Source organism: Poecilia reticulata, linkage group LG5 (genome assembly GCF_000633615.1).
Source record: "Poecilia reticulata strain Guanapo linkage group LG5, Guppy_female_1.0+MT, whole genome shotgun sequence".
NCBI classification, from domain to species: Eukaryota; Metazoa; Chordata; class Actinopteri; order Cyprinodontiformes; family Poeciliidae; genus Poecilia; species Poecilia reticulata.
This window is the reverse complement of record NC_024335.1, coordinates 27,967,755-27,988,696: the sequence shown is the minus strand read 5'-3', so window position 1 is coordinate 27,988,696 and position 20,942 is coordinate 27,967,755. Positions and strand designations below refer to the sequence as shown.

Genomic DNA, 20,942 nt, shown 5'->3' with positions numbered 1-20,942 from the left:
CCAGTATCACTACAGTTCATTTAAAGGTGTTTCTCTCTCTTAGTGTTTCTGGTAAGTCATCAAAAAACTACATATTGTATTAGGAAGTTATTATATTTGGATTCCAGAACCCGTGTAGAACATGGCAGGCTTGAGACGAGATGATTTAGATCTTGTTCTTCTTTTGGAACCTCCTGAATGAGTCTTTGAGGAATTCTTTGAGTTTTTTTTTTTTAGGAGGCTGGTCACTCCTGGAAAGGTTCACAACTGTTCCAGGTTTCTGCTTCTGTTGGATAAAGTCCCAAAGGCTCAGAAATAATTTTGTAACCTCTTCCAGACTGACATATGTTAGATGTTTTATTCCTGTCACTGATTTCTCTTGGAACGTGTTGCTTTTTTCGGCCCATTTAACCTACTTCATGTTGTCTGGTAGGTTCTGTTTAAGTGATTTTCAAATTCTACTGGTCAGCCAGTCAGCAGGCCTGGCTGACCTGTGGCTGGAGAAATTGAACTCAGCTTTCCAGAAAATAGTGTTAAAGGGATCGATGATTACTTCTTCACCTTGGGCCACTTTGGTTTAGAGGACACTTCCATTTAAAAACTGTTTGAAAATGGCATTTTGTATATTTGTATCCATGTTGTCTTTGTGCATACATTTTGAAAAATAAAATGAAAGTGAAAGGACAATGTCTGATGAAAAATAGTACATCAGTAAATGTACATACAAATGATGGTGAGATCTGCTGCATTGTCCATTCCTGTTAAGAGTTGAGGTAATCTAAGTCGACTGCATATTTCAGTTGCTGCTGCTGCACAGGTGAGTCACCTGAAGTCACATGAGTTCACAGTGAAAGACTACAGTCCCTGTTTTGTCTTTGCCTTGAGTCTGAATGCTAACAGCAGAGCTTCCCAGTGACTCACCTGGGTTTTATTTTGATTTTTGTTCTGCCTTTGATAAGCTAAGTGTGCTTTTTGAGTCAGCTCTACAAAAGGCCACAAATCTTGCGTTTCTGAAAGACAGATATTTTTTGTAGAGATGCACTTAAATCATCCTGAGTAAAACTGTCACTGGTCACCTGAGAGCTCAGATTTAATTACACAAGAAAGCAGACAGTGGTTTCACTCTGTTTTTATTGCATTACAACTGGCTGATGGAATCTGCAAAATTCAAAATAATTCCTTTATTTTGCAAAAAGGATTCTACTCTTGCTGGAGGCGGTTCTCAGCTTTTCCAAAAAATAAGAATTAACACACTAAAGGGGAGCAGGAGACAAATTTACAGAATAAGTTCCGATGTGGCTAACATTTATCTCACATGACTGATCAGCCTTTTCCTCTGTTCACATCTTTCCAGTCAGTTCCACGATGTGTGAAAACATTGCCAACACTAGTTAACGTCACAGAACAAAACTCTCCATTTTTCTCCATTTTCCCCCTTCCAGTTTATTACAGTCAATTGTAACATTGGCATCTGATGAAATTATGTTTTTGCGTGGCCTGGTTGATTGGCACCCAGCAGTCGCTAACATTTGGCCGTAACGTAATGTGGCAGTTCAACGCTAAGAAGCTAACCAGAAATTGTGTGCACTACAAACGACCTGCTGCTAAGAGAGAAGGGTTTAGTGCTTGATTATGTAAACTGAAGGAAGATAGATTGATATAATCTTGAACTGCTAGCAACCATACACTGCTGGTCAAAAGTTTACATACACCAAGACACTTCCTTTTTCAAGGTGGAAGGATGATACATCAAAAAAATTTGAGTGAATTAAAAAAAAAAACATGACTTGGGTGCAAAAGTTTGGGAAAATGTCCCTCAGCAAGTTGTAACAAAACCTCATTCTTTCTATATCTAGCAACAAGGACCTGGTAGGATTCTGTATGCCCTGTCCAACAAAATCATGAAGCACAGCAACATGTTGTCACACGGAGATATCTCCTCTGTTCTGACTGGTTCTGTTGTTTTTTTTCCATGGAATTCTCTTGTTTTTCCATGGAAGACGGCCCAAAAAGCACACCGGCTTAGCATGATGACATAATAAATGTTTTGCCGCAAGTGTTCTCGTGCCTCCCTGAATAAAGGGTAATCAGCTGTGCGTTTCTGAAAGACTGCTCCGGCTGTCGTCCTGCCTCCCTCTGAGAAACAGCCCTGCAGCTGCTGCCTGCTGGGGGTGAAAGGACTTCATCTGAAAACCAAAGCATTTTGGGGGCTGGGGGGGTCCACAGCAATATCCGTGAGCTCGCTAGTGTGTGTACTCACGCAGGCGTGCACGAGTGTCCTGCTGTTCACCTTTCACAGTGGGAGTGGTCCACTCTCGGTATTGACAGGAGGTTGGGTTCATGCTTTGTGTTGCCATATGCTCATCTGGGGGGTTGACAAAAAAAAAGGCAAATAAACCCACAAACCACTTTAGCGCTTCTTTGAAGTGGTGATGCTGACAAAGATGTTGTGTTCAGCAGATCCAGGAGTGACCCTGTAGCAGGCACAGCCACTGTGCCACGCCTGTGGATGTTATGGTCCAGGAAAACTCAGGTCTGCAGCAGAATATATTTGATTTCTTCCACAAGGAGGGTAAGCCACTGAAACCAGACACTAAACGGCTAACTCCGCATTCATGGGAAATTGGGTTGAAGGAAAAGGTGTCCACAACCAATGGGGATAAGAGTTTCAGCACTAAAATTAAAAGTTTTGCATCCTCCTCACAAGAGGCTATGTCCACATTATGAAGGCTGATTAATGATAGGCTGGCACACTACCTAAACTAAGCACTTTGAATTGCCTTGTTGCTGAAAATGTGCTATATGAATAAAATTACCTTACCTTACCTTGCAACTGGAGCTGACAAATGAGAAGGAGACTAGCACCAGCTAGAAATAGCTAGCCTCTCCTTCTAGTTAACTCTTACTAGCTCTTACTAGCTAGAAGGGGAGGCTAATGACTAGCATGCCTCTTCAAAGAGCAACAGTAATTATTGAAGACCTAAGCACAATATCTCATGTAGGCTAGTTTTATTAAAAAAACATTAACACTCACAGATAATACAAAAACTCTCTGCCGGGTTTACCAGTTATGCCATTTTTTTCCCTCCATCACAAGATGGTTAACTCTTTAACTGTCATGATCACACCGGTGATCTCATGGATCCATTGGATACGCTGCAAAAAAACATAAATTCTTACCAAGTAACTGTGGTCTAGTTTCTAGTGCAAATATCTTAGAACACTCGAAATGAGATAAAACTAACTTAAAAGTAACTGTTCGAGATATGGGAGCTTGATTTAAGTCAATAATTCCTTAATTATCAATTTTACTAAATGTCCAATCAAGGACTGGGTCAGCAAATTAGCCTGTGGTTGGAAAGCCTATGCACAAAACATGTAGCATTGTCCTTGATTATATCAACTTGAATTGAATAATATTGATAGAAATGCATTAGCTTCCATTGGCAGATTATTTCACTTATAAGTGAAATAATCTGCCAATGGAACTAGGACTTTTTCCATCAATATTAAGGAATTACTGACGAGAAACAAGCTCTTATATCTTGCTGAAAAGTCACTGAAAACCTAGTTTTGTCTTATTTAAAGTATATTCAAATCAAAAATACTTTGTAAGATTTTGTGTTTTTGCAGTGTAACATGTAATAGTTAAGGGTTTAAACATCTATCAATGCCATTTTGTCGCTGATCATATTCAAAACTGTTAAGCCAATATAAACATCTGACGGACAAAGCCACATACATTCAGAATACCATCCGGTTTATCCAAACCACAGGATCCATGATGGATGAGAAGTGTGTCAACATGGGCTTTGACATGAGGGATGAGGTTTGAGAGGAAACTCGTTCAGGACTCTTTTCTTCAATAGAATGTGATTTATGGCTCACTTTTTTAAAATTTTGTTGTGTGTGTGTGACAGTGCAAACATTTCCTCATTCCGGACTTGTGGAAGGAGTCCAGGTTTACCTTTGAGCTGTCCCACCTGGGTCATGAATGAGGCCTACACACAGCCCACTAACACAGAGAGGCAGGTTCACACTCAATTTGAGAGTAACATACCAGAGAGGCTGTGTTGAGCCTGGCTAAGGCATAGCTGCAGATGAGGCATGTGGCTACAGGTAGTAGATCTGAGGATATTACCTGGGTGTGACTGCACTGCACATCACATGTTGTCCCGTACCACTGTTAGTAGCTATTAGTCACTTGTAAACATTTATACTAAGTAGCTGAACTCTTGCAGCATCAGTACATTCACTAGAAATACTTGTCTCCTTAGAGAATGTGTTAAGAATAGCAACAAAGACCTGTTCTGGACTAGCCTGTTTAAAAAAAACAACCGCTTGTTCTACGCTTTGGGCCGTCAAACGTCTGTCAGACCTCCTGTCAAAGTTTGAAATGATCGGCTTTGATTTTAGCCTTTGGCCTTGACGTTTGCAATGCGCCATGTCGACTGTGAAGAAAGTGACACCATATGAGCCATCACTCCCTGCGAAGAGGGGTGATGGTTGGCGAACAACATCTTTGAATTGCATAGAAAGGCGATGTGGACATTTTTCACAAAATCACATGCAGAACTCCAGAGAAGTTTGCCCTAAGGGTAAAAGAAGGAAGTACAACATAACCGTTTTCTTCATCAGTCACCTTGCACACAATGACAGAGAATTACAGCTGTCTTCAATCAGCTGTCATCATAATTTGAATCAAATTGAATCAATAGGATAGGTAGGATTTCTTATCAAAAATAACGTAATGTTAATAGAATGGAACTGTCCTTGATGAAAAGTGGATAATGTGAAAGTTTATATTTAAAATCGTCCAGATGATCTTTTTACAGTGTAGCAAGTTGTGTTTTGCTTAACCTTTGCTGAATTTTAGACAACTTAAGATGATCGCCTTGTTTGCGCTGGATTTTCTGAGGGTCCCTCTGAAACTCGACAGCATGCAGGGACGCTGCAGGCTAAGCTCAAGGATCTTTTGTTTAAACACACACTGGGACCGACGTGTAAAATCATGCCTCAAGGCATTTTACACAACATGACTTCATGCTGCCAAAAACAAGTATTTGCCCACAACATCACATAGGCACAGATAAAACCTGCTAGCTATGACTCAATATAATAACATGTCTGATTTGGGACGTATTATATGTGTTATAATTTTCACTCGCAACGACTTGGCCAAAACCCTCAGAATATAATAATCTACTATTACTAACAAAAATCTACTACAAGTAGATGTTGTTCAGATTGGCTGTGAAAGTGCTGACAAATATTTGAAAATGGTAAACTTTTAATAAATAGTGTAAAGGTACAATTAGGGTTTACACTGTCTTTACTTAGCTTAGTCTATATGTGGAAAAAAAATACACATATGCAAAACATTTTTAGAGGTGCACCCATAAATTGTACATGATTTTCTTAATTTTAAATAATAAATGAGAAACTGATCTTATCTACTGATCTTTGCAAAGGTCTGACTCTATTGGAACATGGATCACAGACAAAAAAAACCTTACATCCAGCTCAGCTTTAGAAAAAGGGAGAGGAGCTCTGTCTGTCATCCGAGGGAAAACTGGAGTAGAGCCATGCTCCTCTGTAGTCTGTCTTCCCTTCTTCTTTTTCTCTTTCTTGCCCCATAAATTGACCCTCACAATATGGCGGCTAGGTTGACGTGTGTTCCTCTGGCGTTCTGTGCATCAGCTCCCTGCCACATTTTTGCTGCTGTGCTGCCACCATTTGGTTAAGTGATGGTACTGCAAGAATGACATTTTTGCTTTGAAGCGCTGTTCCTTCACAAATATTCTTGTCCGTTTTTTTTTTTTACTTTCAGCACCCATGTTGCCTCATATTTTTAAAACAAAAATAATGCATTTTTAAATCTTTTAAATTAGTCCTTATTCCTTTTTGACAGATATTGAAGTTTCATCGATTCCTTTAACCAGTGCCTATGGTGATGCATCACTAACACAGTATTGATATGCACACCTCCCTTTGTTCCCCTGGACCTTCTTCATTTTCTCCACAGTCGTTAATTATTTGATTGGACTTACATCTGAAAACACTTCAGAACATTTGATTATTTTGTAACTAATAAAGTGATGAAATAATATTTCCAAATTTTGTTTTGTTACAGCCTTTCTCCAAAATGGATTCAATTAACTTTTTCCCAAAAAAATTCTGCACACAATACTGATAAGTGAAATGTAGTTAAAATAAAGCAAACATGTATTCCATACAGTGTATGAAGCCCTACCTCCACTGATCCTCTTTCAGTTCATGTGTTTCTACAACTCCACTGTGATAAACCCAGCTGTCTGGATGTGGTTTCAAGAGCCTCGCCTCTGCCTAGAGAACCATAGTAACAGTTTATATCAAAGCCCAAGTCAAGTTATTAAGTTGCCCACAGATCTTTGAAATTATCCAGAGATATTTCTTCACCTCCACCTGCACACATGCAGATGTGAGGATACCAAAATAAATGCAGGGATTTGAAATAAAAGCAACATGAAAGAAAAGAGAGACAAAGGAAGAGAGCTCAAAACAGAGACAAAACCAACAACTGAGCAACTCAGATTCATCAACTTTGCTGCTTTAGTATTGCAGAAGTAAATCACTATCGTTGTATTAAAATATTAAAGAGTAAATTATTAATTTTTCCAAATCTCCCCCCCACACACACACACACACCCTGCCTCCCCATATATGGATGTTGGAGAATCCGGTTAACTGAAACACATTCAGTTACTACTGTTAATATTGATTACATAATCTATTTTACAAGCTTACCCTTCAATTTCCATCCATCCATCCATTTTCTTACACCCTTGTCCCTCAGTGGGGTCGGGAGGGTTGCTGCATGGTGCCTATGTCCAGCTAGCGTACCGGGCGAGAGGCGGGGTCACCCTGGACAGGTCGCCAGTCTGTCGCAGTGCTCTTCAATTTGTTAGCCAATATGATATTTCAAAATGTATTTAATTTTGGTTGTGTCCAAAATTTATGCAAAAGTTGCATCTAACATTCAGGGAACCTTTGGGAAATGCTCCCTTAGGATTCCACAAATGGTGTAAAATAGAACCAAACATCGGAGAACCTTGGGGAAATGTTATCTGTACAGTTACTCTGTAGGTTCTGGTGTAAAATGGTTATTATTTTGTCTAAATATAAACTATTTCTTCGGAAGAGTATACTAAAACAATTTTTCCTCGGTTACTGTAGAGGTTCTGGCGTAAAATGGCTACTATTTTGTCTAAATATAAACGAATTCTTCAGGACTATATTCTAAAACACATTTCCACTAAAGTTTAGAGGTTAATCTTGTTCGGCTAAACTCGGTAGCACTCGGGAATAATGGGCGTGTCTGACTCTCGTGCGTCTCAATCGGCGTGTGGTACAATCGGATGATCCCCCGGTGGGCGGAGCCTAGCATGAGGAAATGGTACTGTTGGCTGATTGCTCCTTAGGAAACCGGCGACGACGAGCATCCGCACCCCATCAGTCTGTCCATACATTCCCTGTCCCTTCAGCCCAACGTCAAAACTCCAGCTTGTACCTGGATCATTTTGTCAAAAAAAAGTCTGAAAACACCTCCCCGGTACGTTACAGCCAAGCAGCTCTTGTATGCTTGGCTTTGGAGAGACATCTGTGAAGAACTCGGAGATTACTGTTTCAGAGAAGCTGCCGCAGGATGGAAACGCAGATACATGTGCCTGTCGGGTCGCCGGTTATCAGGAAAATTCCCGTGTTTGTAGACGAGCACAACGTGAAAGAAGGGGCGATGAAGCTCATTAAAGAGTTGAGACCGGCGTGGGAGCCTGACAGCGTCAGAACCAAGGTAACATTAGCCGTTATGCTAGCCTGTGCTAGGCTAGGCTAAGATTGACAGCTCCGTAGCATCACCGGGCTGAGGCAGGGGCAGGGCCGGGGAAACATGACCTATTGGGCAGGTTGCATTTCTTTTACGGTGCGCTGACTGCTGGCGAGACGCTCTACTAATTTATTAATGATAGTGGATTATATGTCTAATATGTTCCTGATAGTCTTGTTGGCAAAATGATATTGTCATTTCAGAATGCTCTCACGAATGAACTAAATGATTAGACAGCTCCGTTATTAACAATGATGTATAGACGGTGGATGGCTCAGTTGGTACTCGTGTACCAGGCTGCAGTCCTCAACGCGGTGGTTCTGGGTTCGATTCCCGGTCTTCCCATTCACTTTTCTCTCTATTTCATGCCTATTAATTGAACAATAAATACCACTACAGCCTAAAAAACAAAACAAAGACACTTGAATCCAAACTCCACAGCATATAGGGATCAATAACGCACCTTTCAGTTTAATAATTGTACGATTTAAAGATAGTTGGACAAATAAAAATCTGAAAGGTGTGGCTTACAGTCGTATTCAGCTTGTCTCTACTGTTTGTCCAGAAAACAGTTTCACCCATTCTAATATCTTTGAGGAACAATTTTCAAGAAGCATCACATATGCCTAACATAATGGTAGGGGAAGCACTGTAATGTTGAAAGTCACCAAAGATCAGTCATTCAAAAACTGCTGCCATGACATCATTAAAACAAGCATATCTGTAGATCTGTTGGAGATCTACAGATATGCTGTAGACCGGTCAGAGATTCAGTTATGAATCTGGCCAGGCCAGACTGTTTCACTGTTCTAAAGTAAAATGTAGCCATACCTTCCCGTTTGGACTTCTTGCCATCTTTTGTTAAAATGTTTGCTGTTAAAGGATCCATTATATGTTCAAAGAGGAAGACCAACTGTATTCAGCCTGCTGACTTTGAGTTTTGGTTCTTTATCATGTCTCCAGGTTTTAATGTCGAGGCTTAAAACCTGGACTGTGCTGCTGGGAGCAGTACAGTCAGAACATTTATCAACTCAAGCAAGGCCGCAGTTACAGCACAGTTCAGCGAAAATATTAGATAGCCTAGAAGCATTGTGTGATCTGCAGTTCATGTCAAATCTATTGATCTTTGACCCTACGTCTTAAAAGTTTGTATCCTTTCCAAAGGTGGGTTTTGCAAATTAAAGATGAGCAAAAAACATGATGTATATATATCTTTTTTTTTGCTAAGTTTCTCTTGATTTGTAGTCTGGTTTTTTTAAGAGTCTGCATCAGACGGCAGTAATTGTGGTCTGTCAGCAGGACTAGTCAACACAAAAACCTGTTGAGGTGAGATCGGATGGAGACTGGAGTCTGGAAGTGGGACAGGGCACAACTCACCCCCCTCAGTCGAAGTCAAACTGGTGTTTTGCGCCAAATATGGTGATATTCCAATCATGCTGAGGTTAAAAAAAAGGAAAGAAATAGACTGAACATGCTGGGTTCTTTTCTAGTCATTGTGGTAACTTTATGCCTTGCACTATGAATAAAATCAGGATCACAGGTTGGCGTGAGACCTGCTGGCTAATGAAGAACATATTTAAACCATGCCTACCTACATTTTTATTGCAAGAAGTTTGAGTTCCAATTTGTATAAAGTTTGTGACCAAATTATTTTTGTACTTTAAAATAATTTATTTCTATTGCATTTGGATGATAGAACCAGAAAATCCCAGTTGAGTTCTGGTTAGGAGACACATTCAAATTCAAAAATACTTAATTAATCCCAAAGTTAAATAAAATAAAATGGACATTTAAAGTGACACAGCTTAGCTGCACGTTTCAAACACAGCTAGCATGTTTGCATCATAGTAGCTAATCCCTGCCTAAACTGGTACCACACACAGCAACCAGACACACACCTGCTGCTGAGGATGTAAACACTGTGCTACATGCATTGCTTTCACTAGATGTCCACCTTGCTTATCAGTCTCCATCAGGGTACTGATTGGTAGCGCTGCATTGTGTGCTGGGTGGATAGGATCAGAGCTGTACTGGGACCCGTGTGTGTGCGCGTGTGTGTGTGTGTGTGCTGGTGAATGTTCAGTGATAACAGAGATGCCTGTGCGCCCGTCTTTGTGGCGAGTCGCGTTTGGAATGTCAGATATGTGTGAGTGAGCGTCTGGGCAGAGACGGACGCAGTGTGTTGACATTGTCAATCAGACATTTAGTTTTTCATTTCCAGGGTTTTCTGCTTGCTGTTGTTATTGCAGAAGAGCCTGACCGACACAATGAAGTTAGATTTCTACAAACTCCTGGAACATTCCTAAGACCACTTCTTCAATAAGCCATTTTCTTCATCACCTCTTATGAAAATTCAATCTATTTGAACATTGGAGATGGAATCTCAACCAGTTGTGGAAAGAAGTTTGATTTACTTGGAGTTATATTGTTTTGTTTGAGTGTTCCCTTTATTTTTTTGAGCGGTATGTATATATATATATATATATATATATATATATATATATATATAAACATGACTTACAAGATATTTGACTTTGCAATTAAGCACTTTGATATTAGGTCTCTGTCCCTTTAAAAACTCCTGCTCTTTCTAAAGCTCCACCTTCAGGAAGTCGTCACAACATTAACCCGTTTTAACAACGTTTTCACCAGCATTGCACTGAGAAGAAGCTCCTATAATGAGCTCAACGTATCTGCAATTCCACCAGGTTTTTGCTAGTTGCTGCTGGCTAGTCTGAAGGAGCTGAGTGGGAGAGGGGTGGGAATTACAACATGATGTAAAGACAGGGATTTTGGGTTTTCATGAACTGTATGCCAAAATCATCAGTATTAAAACAATAAAAGACCTGAAATATTTCAGTTGGTGTGCAATGAATCTAAAATATATGACAGTTTAATTTTTATCATTACATTATGGAAAATAATGAACTTAATCACAATATGCACATTTTTTGAGAAGGACCTGTAAGTCGTAAGTCGGTGCCTCACCCGCAAAGAACCTCACCGCACGTCACTGGTGCAGACCTGCTGTTCCTCCGCTGCATTCTGCTGCAGCTCATCATATTTACACAGGTGTTACTCTGCCCTTGTTTGGTGAATAGAACACACTAGCTGCCATGGTTGCTATGATGGACGTTTCCGTGGTAATGGCTGCCCATGTGTGAGATGGCCGCACTAACTCATTCTGGTCTTCGTCTTTTGCAAAAACACCAAACCTCCAAAGAGCCAAAGCTCTGGCATCAGCCTGAACTCCTTAGCAGAGAACTTGTTGTTTTTCCAGGTTTCACCTGCCTCGCTTGTGATGATGGTCCTCTGGTTCACTGTTGCAGAAATGATCAGCTTAGTTCTTTTTCTCCATCTTCAGTATGGTTCCTCGTGTTTCAGTGTGGCTCTGGTCCAAGACATTTTCCCCTTTCCTTGCAGACTCTGCAGCTGAGCTTCTTGGCTTTGTGTTTAGTAATTATGCACTTCTAAGATCCACCTTTTACCTTTCTCAAAATGAGGTTGAGTTTTGACATCTGTCAGTCAGTTTAAAATCAGACATGCCAACCTCTCTGTTGGAGCTGGGCAGTATGACTGAAAAGTAAAACCCTCTTTTTTCTCACATTGTTTTCTTAAAAATAAATTACAAATAACAGAAGAACTGGCTTTTATTTCAACAATCTGTTCTGTGATTTGACCTGAATTCAAAGTCCAAATAAGTAGAAGATTGTCAAACTTCAAAACGTCTTTTAAGAACTGACCTTAAAACTGAAAATTTCATCAGTCACTAAAATCAATAAATTGACCTCACCTTCCTTCATTTTGGTTGATTGGTGATCGGTTGATACATACAGATGAAAAAATATTGATAACAACCAAGACCAGAATTCCAACAACCGGAATAAAGACTGAAGTCGGTGCTCCTTTAGTACTGACAGTATTCTTCTGTAAATAGAAGGGAGAAGCTGGCTCAGGTCAGTTTTCATGGGGTGCAGCAGGTTGGAGGTGGAAATCTTTCAGGAAACGTGCCTCATAGTGGGAACGCTAACTTCCTGTCTCTCTCTTCAAGTCCTTCACCGATGGGACCACCAACAAGCTGGTTGGTTGCTACGTGGATGACAGCCCTGACGATGTGGTCCTCGTCCGAGTGTACGGCAACAAGACGGAGCTGATTGTGGACAGAGACAACGAGCTGAAGAGCTTCCAGGTAGCGTGGGCGTGTTGACCTCCAGGTGCGTGGGGTTTGGTTCTCCTGCCTAAATCGTTTTCTGATCCGTCGCGCTCCAGGTGCTGCATGCTAACGGCTGCGCCCCACGCCTCTACTGCACCTTCCAGAACGGAATCTGCTACGAGTTCATGCAGGGGGACGCTCTGGGGCCGCAGGACGTCCGGGACCCCGCCCTGATCCAGTTAGGACCGCATCATCAACCAGTTGTCTTCTGGGTCTGAACTCATTTCTAGCCGACTCATTGGTTCCATTCTGCTCTCAGGCTGATAGCTAGGGAGATGGCTCGGATCCACGCCATCCATGCGCACAACGGCTGCATCCCCAAGCCCAACCTGTGGATCAAGATGCGGCAGTACTTCTCCCTGGTGGCCACAGAGTTCACCGATCAGGCCTTCAACATCAGGTAAGCTCTCTCTTTCCACTTTGTTCAACTTTCACCGTGACGTCCATGCAAATGTTGCCTAAAGAGCTGCCTGGTTTGCCTGGAAAATAAGTGGGAGTAGCTGTGGTTTCCTCTGTCACCTCAGCACTTAGTGGAGATGAAGAGAGAGAGAGGCAGTGTGTCTGGTTTACGTCTTTAAATAATGGCCTAGTAAATTCATTACTGGGCTTTGATGTAGCCATATTAACAGAAGCATAAAAATCACTGGTACTGATAAAAATGTTGAGGCTTTTTTATATGTATAGTTGGAAACTTCTGATTTTGTTGTGACCATTTATTGTTTTTAGATTGTAATGGAGAGTGGTCGCATGTGAATTTTGGCTTTATTAGAGATGGGATTGGAGTCATTGTTTCTTGTCTAAGCAAATTACCTTCTAAGAACGGACCATCCATCTAAATGGATTCAGCTCTTCCCTGTAACTGTACATTTCTTCTATGGTTTTAGCCAAACAAACCTTTATATCAGGAATTAAAACGTTGGCAGTGAAAGTTGAAGTCAGGCAATAAGTTATCTCAGAGTTACTTAGTGAATATTTAACATGATCCTGAACTCAATCCTGCAGGAGAGAAAAAAAGAAGCTTTTTACATTCTGGATCCACACTGAGTCTGTGTCACAACATTACATCACCTCATCATTCATCCTGAATTTCAGTTCAGTTTCTACTCTTACCCCGAACAAGTTGAATAACATTTCTATAAATTCACTGATAACTTATCTAAATGTCTGATTATAAGTCATCTATTCATCCATGTTGGCAAGCAGTCACCAGCAGCTGACTCACAGATAAGTCACTCTATTGATTCTGACTCTCAGAGCCTTTTAAAAGTATTCATTCACCTCCTTTGAACTTTTCCACACTTTCAAGTTACGACCGCATCGTTCGCTGTGTTCTGCTGAAACAGACCAATACAGTCCTGCTTGACTATGAATGGAAAGGAAACTGATGCACAGTTTTCAGCTTCTTCCCCTCTAAACTATTTATTGTTGTGTGAATTATTTTTCTTACTTCTTTCAGCAGTAGTCGGACCAGGAGTGGTGGGTAAAAGATGAATCTTTTATATGCCGCCCGTAGCAGCACTGCTGCAGTAGAACAACTAAAGGAAACCTGGATGCGTAGGCCTCATTCATTTAGCGCAGTGTGCCACAACAAAGGGAAAATGGTGCAGAAAAACAGTTGAAGAACAACTCAAAACCACTTGTATTCTTTTTTTCTCTCTCGTCGTCTCAATACTACACACAGATCCATTGCCATAGCAACTGACTGACAACAGCTCCACTAGCTGATAGAGTAGAGATTAGTAAAAGTGTCATGAGATTCAACAAGAAAAACACACAATTATTTCTCACAAAAAAAACTAAACTTTCAGTCCATTGTGGTATTTTTTTAGGCTTGATATTTATTTTGCGATTATTAATGTGCGATCATCTGAACACAGTTGGTTAGTTAATGTAAACACCTGCTCTACTGATCTGTTATAGTTGGTATCTTAAACACCTTATTTTTTAAGTGAAACACACAGAATTCTGCAGCACATATACATGTTAAGATTATCAAAGTCAAGCTAGCATAACTGACCTGCTTACTCACCCTGGCAATATTTTTTTATTAAGGTTTTCCTGCCCTGTATAATGTGATATCCTTGGACCTTGTTATCTAGTTGTCATAGTGTTGATAATTACTAGAAAACACTGCATCCCTTTTATGGATCATGCATATGTTTAAAACTTAGTGTAACCTGACAGCTAGTCATCGTTAGCTAGCAGTGTTTGCCTTCCAGCAGGCAGCAAAACACGTGACATCACATTTTAACTTGTCTATTGGACTTATTTTTAGGTAAAAAGATCAAAATCAGGCAGTTCAGACTGTCTTGAAAAAACTGTGTGTAGACAAAAAAATCTTTTTTGATTAATTTGCCTGCTGTGTGAGCGTAGCCTAAGTTACACACAGGTAGATTTCAGTAGTCAGAGGGGTGTGATTACTTCAACCTGTACTCTCCACCAATTAGCTGAACGAATGTGGCACACAGAGGTCTGTTGGTACAAAGCCAGGCTGTGTCTTATGTAACTGCTGACTGCATCAGTCTCACGGAGGCAGATGTTTGCTGAGCTCCATGCACGGAGCAGCTCACTTTACTTCCTCCTTTCTTCCCACTGAGTTTCCCACAGATGCTTTCCTAACTATCCTGTAGTAAGATTACCGTAGATCCACCTTAAAACGTTTGATGAGCTGAAATCCAGTCAGTGAGGAGAAGCAGAGGGTGTGAAATCCAGCTTCTCCTTGTCCCGTCAGACTGACCCGGCCGGGATTAGGCTGCATAAGCCCATTAGACTCAGTGTAGGGGTCTCTGCTCAGCATCCCGGACCTGGTCAGCTGAGGCTCTCACAGAGGCTTAAACCTGTGGGCCAGAAACGGCCTGCAGGTCATACAGGTCTGTTGAAAAGAGGCAGTCTGGAGCTAGATCACAACGACGAGATGGAAGTTAAAGGAGCGCTATTATGTGTTTTCCAGGAACATAGTGCCATTTTATAGCACAATCAAGTAAATATGTTACCTTCAATTGTTAAAAAATATGCTATCTGTCAAATATGATTTAAAAGAAATTTGAATTTGTAATTTAAGTTCTTGAAATTGGGCCTCTGTTTCTTTAAAACTTCCTGGTCTTTGTAAAGCTCCACCTTCAGGAAGTCATCCCAACATGGCTCCTCTGTTGACGCTTTAACAAAGTTTTTACCAGTGTTTCACCGAGAAGTAGCTCCTATAATGGGTTCAGCTGCTGATCAGTTCCACCAGCTGTTTGCTAATTGCTGCTGGCTAGTCTGAAGGAGCTGAGTGGAGGAGGGCTGCACTGGGAGTCAGAAGCTCGTAAACTCTGAAATTGCAGTTCGGAGGAGGAGCTGCATCTTGAAGGCGGAGCTTGGTCCAGGCAGGCGTTGTGCATAGCTGGATGGTTTCCATTGAGATTCAAGGATTTCTCAAACCTGCATGAAATCAACACTCCAGTTATGTTTTTGATGAGGAAATACTATTATAACATGGTGTACAGCTAAAAGAAATGTTGCCCTTTAAGTTGCCGTGGGCAACATGCAGAGAAACGAAAAAAACAAACATGAATAAAAAAAAACAGTGAATCATGAGATGTGAAAAGCAGCAGGAGTTCCCCCTCCCACCACCGCCTGGTGCTGTGAGCTTTGCTCGGTTGTTGTTCCCACTTGTTTTTCACCACATGTTTCCAGCTCACGGATTTCAAAACAAGGAGTCGCACTTTATTTTGGTTAATAACAGCAAGCGTAACTGTACCTGCCACTTCCTGTTTACCTTGGCGTTGGGTTTTCTGACACTCGCGGTTGTCGTCACAGCAACCTAACAGCACAGGAGGGGTGGGAAAAGTGATCATTTCTCTATTTCCTCTCTCTCCCTCCCCAGAATCCAGCAGGAGGTTCCCAGCAAGGCCGTGCTGGAGCAGGAGATGCTGTGGATGAAGGAACATCTGTCCACTCTGGGCTCCCCTGTGGTGCTCTGCCACAACGACCTGCTCTGCAAGAACATCATCCACAACAGCAAGGAGGGTAAGTGGCCTCCGCTGGGCTGAGAGTCTGAATCAAAGCCCAGCCTGAGATGGAAGATGGAGCTTTTTTCGAGTGGAATTGCACAGAAAGTCAACATCCAGGCTCAACTAAAAGCTAATATCAGCATAGAGCTGTACTTTGTGTTGAGTGTGACCTCTCTGCAGGTTCTCAAAGCATCTGAGGGATTATGTCTGGGAACAATAGCGCAGCACACAACCGAAGACCATAATGTAATGACTGGTTGTGTTTTAGGTCACGTTCGCTTTATAGACTACGAATACTCCAGTTACAACTACCAGGCCTTCGACATCGGCAACCACTTCAACGAGTTTGCAGGTTGGTGATCAACTTTACGGTTTGAATGCAGGAGGTGATTTTATTTGGGTTATATCTCTGTTGTATCCTGTTCCTGTGGTGATCAGGCATGGCCAAGCTGGACTACGGCCTCTACCCGAGTGTCCAGATGCAGATGGACTGGCTGAAGGAGTATCTGCAGGCCTACAAGCTGTTCACCAAGAACACCGACCAGGTCAGCCAGCGGGAGCTGGAGACGCTCTACGTTCAGGTCAACAAGTTTGCTCTGGTGAGGAGAAACGGCCTGGTTCATGTTCAGATCAACGCAGCCCGGCTGTTGAACCGCAGCTGATGTCTAACGTTTCTCCCCAAAGGCTTCCCACTTCTTCTGGGGCTTCTGGGCTCTCATCCAAGCCAAATACTCCTCCATAGACTTCGACTTCCTTGGGTATGTTCCTGTTCCTGTTCCTGTGTGTGAGACATATCTCACATGATGAATTAAAATAAGTGTGATATTTTCCATTTGGACAGCAGTCATTAGAGACACTCCCCTTTAATATTGTTGAAAAGCCGCCATTTTGAGAAATGCTGCCAACATTTGATAAGAAGTATCAAATGTTTGCACTACCTGCCACTTTTGCCTGTTTTCCCTGTCTAAGCTGAATGCTGTTTTTTTTAATATAGTTTAAATTAGAGACTTCCTGATCCATTGTAAATATTTCTTTTATTTTGGATCTTTAAATTTTTTCTGGTTCCACTGATAAATATTCTTTAGAAATAAAAGTTTGTTGTCTCCCCCCAGTGGGTGTGATTGCATTATTATGCTTTTATTATTAAACCAGTAAAAAATTATCTCAAAATAACAATATTATTGTTTATTGCATTCATTTCTGAGGCTGTTTATTGATTTATTGTCCGGCGTTCCTGCTGCTATCAGTCACTTCCTGTTGTCTTTGGCAGGTACGCCGTCCTTCGTTTCAACCAGTACTTCCACATCAAACCCACAGTGATGGCGCTGCAGATCCCAGAGTGAGAGGAGGAGGAGGAGGAAGAGGCCGAGGGTCGGGTCGGGTCGGGTCGGTTCTGTCAACCTGCTGCTGGTGGGCGGGGCCTCTCACACCACCAGGCAGCCTCTGTCTTAATCAAGCGCAATTACTCTCCTGCAAACTTACCTCAGCATCTTTCACCGGTCTGACCGCAGAATGACTGAAGCTCCATGTTATTGATTAATTTCTTCATGTTGGGGTCAGGGATGTTGACCTCTGAGCCAGACTGAGGCTCGCAGCACTCCCCCTGTCCAGATCATTCGTCCTCCTGCTCCTCCTCAGGTTTGGTACCAGCAGCTCATGTCTGCTGGGACTCTGTGACTCCACGGCCTTCAGGCGGCTGCTGCTGAGCCTCAGCTCAGCCGACGGGTCAATCTGTTTGTCTGAATCACACAGTGAGGAAGAGGAACTGGACGTTTAGTTTGTCTATTTATTTTCAGTTATTTTTCGTCTTACCTGCGGCTCTGGCAGGTGTTGGTGTTTTGTTTTCGGGGCGGATCGGAGCGTCTGTCCGCTTTTCCAGCTTCTTGGCCTTTATGGCTGCAGCGACTCGCTCCGTTAACTTTCCATTTCAGCTTTCCAGACATGTTGGAAAATCCCAACCTTTGACCCTAAACCCTCTGTATCTGCTCTCTCTCTCTCCTCATGTTTCAGCCCTCTGCTTCCCTCACTCCCACCTGCTTCCTACATCTGGAGCCATATTGGATTTTACTGTAACACATGGGATTCTGAGTCGTTCAAGGTCACTTTGTTAGTTTGGACAAAATGAATCTTTGAACCCGATTTTAGAAATGCAAGTTGATAACTGTATAAATATTTCGGGGTGCACCGATTGCAATTTTTTAGCTCATCACCGATATTTTCCTTTTTTTCTTAAGCCTGACATTCCAGTTTTAGCCTTTGTCACTTTCTTTTCTCTGAAAAGTTGCTGAATGTGACTCCAAAAGTTGCCAACAGTTGCTGAGTGCTGTTAAACGTCCACATTCAGCCCACCGGGTCACATGGACAACATGATTCATTGAACCCGTTTTTAGAAATGCAACTTAACAATGTCTATAGAAACATGTCGGGGCACAGATTGCACTTTTTGACCAATCAACAATTTCTTTTTTTTTCTTTCTCTTTGAAGCCAATTTTGGCTGACATCAATTTTTATTTATTTATTTATTTATTTTTCTTGGTCTGAAAAGTTGCTAATTAGAGCATCAAAGGTTGTCAACGGCAGCTAATACTACCATGAAAGTCCAGCTTCAGATACGACCATATATGTCCAGCCGTGACCCGGTGGGCCGGTCCGTCACTCAGGTCACCAGGTCAAAGTGGGACAGGCTCATGTCCAGACCTTTGCAGAGGCCCATCACCGAAAATGTAGGAAATCTGAGCCAATTCCTCAGTGCATCCCTATAAAAATTGGTAAAAAAAGAAAAAAAAAAGTCAAAGTGAAAAACGTGTAGTAAAGTCCCTCCTGTTGGTTGACGTGTTCAGAGCCTGAAGATGGGAAGGACCTTCAGTAAACTTATCTGGCTGTGGGATTGGTGCGTCTATATGACAGTCATCCTCAAAACACTCCATACTAGTTCATCTAAAAAAAACAATAGGTGCCTAAACCTTTGTCCTGCATCGCTGGTGTCATGTAGCTGCTGGGTTTAATAATTGAGCAGATTCTGATGCTGATGCGCTTTGAGCTGCAGGGACTTCAGGGAGAAAGTGGAGGAGCCGTCCGTCTCTAAAGCCAAACCCTGTCTGTTCTGACAGAGGATCATTTTTTTGTCGCCGTGACGACTGCTGAAACGTGGTGCATGTTTGGGAGAAGAGAAGCTGCAGTTGTCACCAGGCCACAAAGCAGCTCGTGTAGATTTTCAGACTAAATTAGTGAAGTAAACACTTCGATGCACAATCACAGCTCGGCCTGGAGAGAAGGCACATTTGCACTGTAGAAACATTTCGAATTGACCTCTGACCTCGAGCCGACCTCCATCTGATGACAGACTTACTCAGAAAACACTGCAGACTGATTCTGCTCAGAGCCGAGGCTCTATGTTTGGACCACTGAGGTTTCTCTCTCTCATCAGTATTTCCAGATGAGCTGGTTGCTTTGTGCTCAGCAGAGCAGAATTAGCATTAAAACATTCCTGCACATTAATTTCCCACAAATCTGTGAAAGCAGTTTATTTGAGTGAAGCTAACATTACATTTCCCACCTTTTTATCGTGTTCTTTAATCACACCAGTGGCAGTCTAGCGTTGAACTGCAGGTTATTTAAGGTTGGATTATTTCCGAGTGAATGTACTAATGTATTTTAAAAAACACTGTTGAGTTTTTTATTTTTACTTTAATTTCCTTTTTGTAAAGCATTGCCAGAAGCTCGGCGTTGTGTGTGAAAGGAGCCAGAGTTTGGCTTGCAGACGGGAATTTGTAAATGTGTGGAGAACAGAGGATGTAAATACTGTAATCAATCCTGTGAAAAGTTTACTGTACACTGATTGTTCACAGCCTGTAGGAGTGAAAAGAATTATTTAACGACTTATCGGTAAATATTTCAATTTTTCAATTAAAGGCTAAATTGATTTTAAAAGGATTCTTCTGTGTGCTATGCCTCATTGTGTTCGTGTGTGTGTGTGTGTGTGTGTGTGTGGACGGGCTGTGGTCCATGTGCCAGCTTCCTTTCTGCCCATGAGGAACAGGGGCTCAGGACCCGGGACGTCCTGCCTGTTACTGTAACACTCGGGTGGAAACAGAACCAGAAAACCACCACTGAACTGATCCAAACTGATCGTTAAACTGACGCCAAGGATGAAAGTCTGTCTTAATATCTGTTATGGCCGATAACCAATATTTTATTTCGCTTTCCTTTTGTTGCCAAATCCTCTTCCTCTCTGCATCCTGAAACAAATGGCAGCAAGATGAAAATAAACATCAGGTGTTGGACCAATATTAGTTTAAAAAACGAAACGCTTCGTTCGTGGCCGACACGGGAATGCAGATATATTGCAGATCCCTCGTTTCTACAAAGATCCAACGAGGCAGAATTAACTGGACATTTAGAGATAAACCAGAAAGTTTCTGTTGGTCCATCTGGAAGATCAAAACTGTTCCCTGCAAAAAAAATTTATTTAAACTACATAAATTTCAACGTTAAAATTCTTAGTTACAGTGTCATGTAAAATTGACTGTCATGTCATGTCATAATATTCCTGCATCTAAAACATATCTGGAGTGTTGCATTGATTCTTTCATCCATGTTTGACAACTCCTTTAATCTCCATGGCAACCACTCAGGTTTGTAGAGCTTTGGGAGAACCAGGCAATTGGCAGGAAGTTTAACTTATTAAAAACAACATGATTAAAACAACCAGTTTATTGTCTTTCAAAAACTCTGAAAACATATGGAAATGTACACCTTTAAATTACACAAGCTCTTATAAACAAAATAAAGTTTTTCTATATTTACATCAGCAGGGTAATGACAGGTGGTTCTAGTATGTAATAAAATAATTCATTTCTGATCTCTGTACACAAAAGAGCCAGCATGTTTCTG

At 41.6% G+C, this 20,942-nt stretch overlaps 1 protein-coding gene and 1 long non-coding RNA gene across 2 annotated transcripts; one reads left to right on the top strand and one right to left on the bottom strand.

The window, feature by feature from the left end:
- Positions 1–1,200: 1,200 nt before the first annotated feature.
- LOC103465426 (uncharacterized) lies at positions 1,201–11,881 on the bottom strand. The gene is made up of 3 exons (XR_533791.2): positions 10,832–11,881; positions 2,240–2,344; positions 1,201–2,144 (listed from the first exon to the last, which is right to left on the bottom strand). It is a non-coding gene; the product is annotated as an uncharacterized LOC103465426 (long non-coding RNA).
- Positions 7,447–19,982, top strand: etnk2 (ethanolamine kinase 2). The gene is made up of 9 exons (XM_008410233.2): positions 7,447–7,810; positions 11,895–12,032; positions 12,113–12,234; positions 12,316–12,456; positions 15,922–16,064; positions 16,317–16,400; positions 16,487–16,647; positions 16,733–16,806; positions 17,319–19,982. Exons 1-9 carry the CDS (start codon positions 7,664–7,666, stop codon positions 17,389–17,391), a joined length of 1,083 nt encoding a protein of 360 aa, XP_008408455.1. The 5' UTR covers positions 7,447–7,663; the 3' UTR covers positions 17,392–19,982.
- The last annotated feature ends 960 nt before the right edge of the window (positions 19,983–20,942 follow it).

What these genes read in the sequence shown, in the direction of transcription:
- etnk2 (XM_008410233.2), top strand. Translation starts at nt 7,664, where the DNA reads ATGGAAACGCAGATACATGTGCCTGTCGGGTCGCCGGTTATCAGGAAA. An exon ending in CGGGACCCCGCCCTGATCCA is followed by an intron (nt 12,235 to 12,315) that starts GTTAGGACCGCA and finishes TTCTGCTCTCAG; the next exon opens with GCTGATAGCTAGGGAGATGG. An exon ending in CCACTTCAACGAGTTTGCAG is followed by an intron (nt 16,401 to 16,486) that starts GTTGGTGATCAA and finishes TGTGGTGATCAG; the next exon opens with GCATGGCCAAGCTGGACTAC.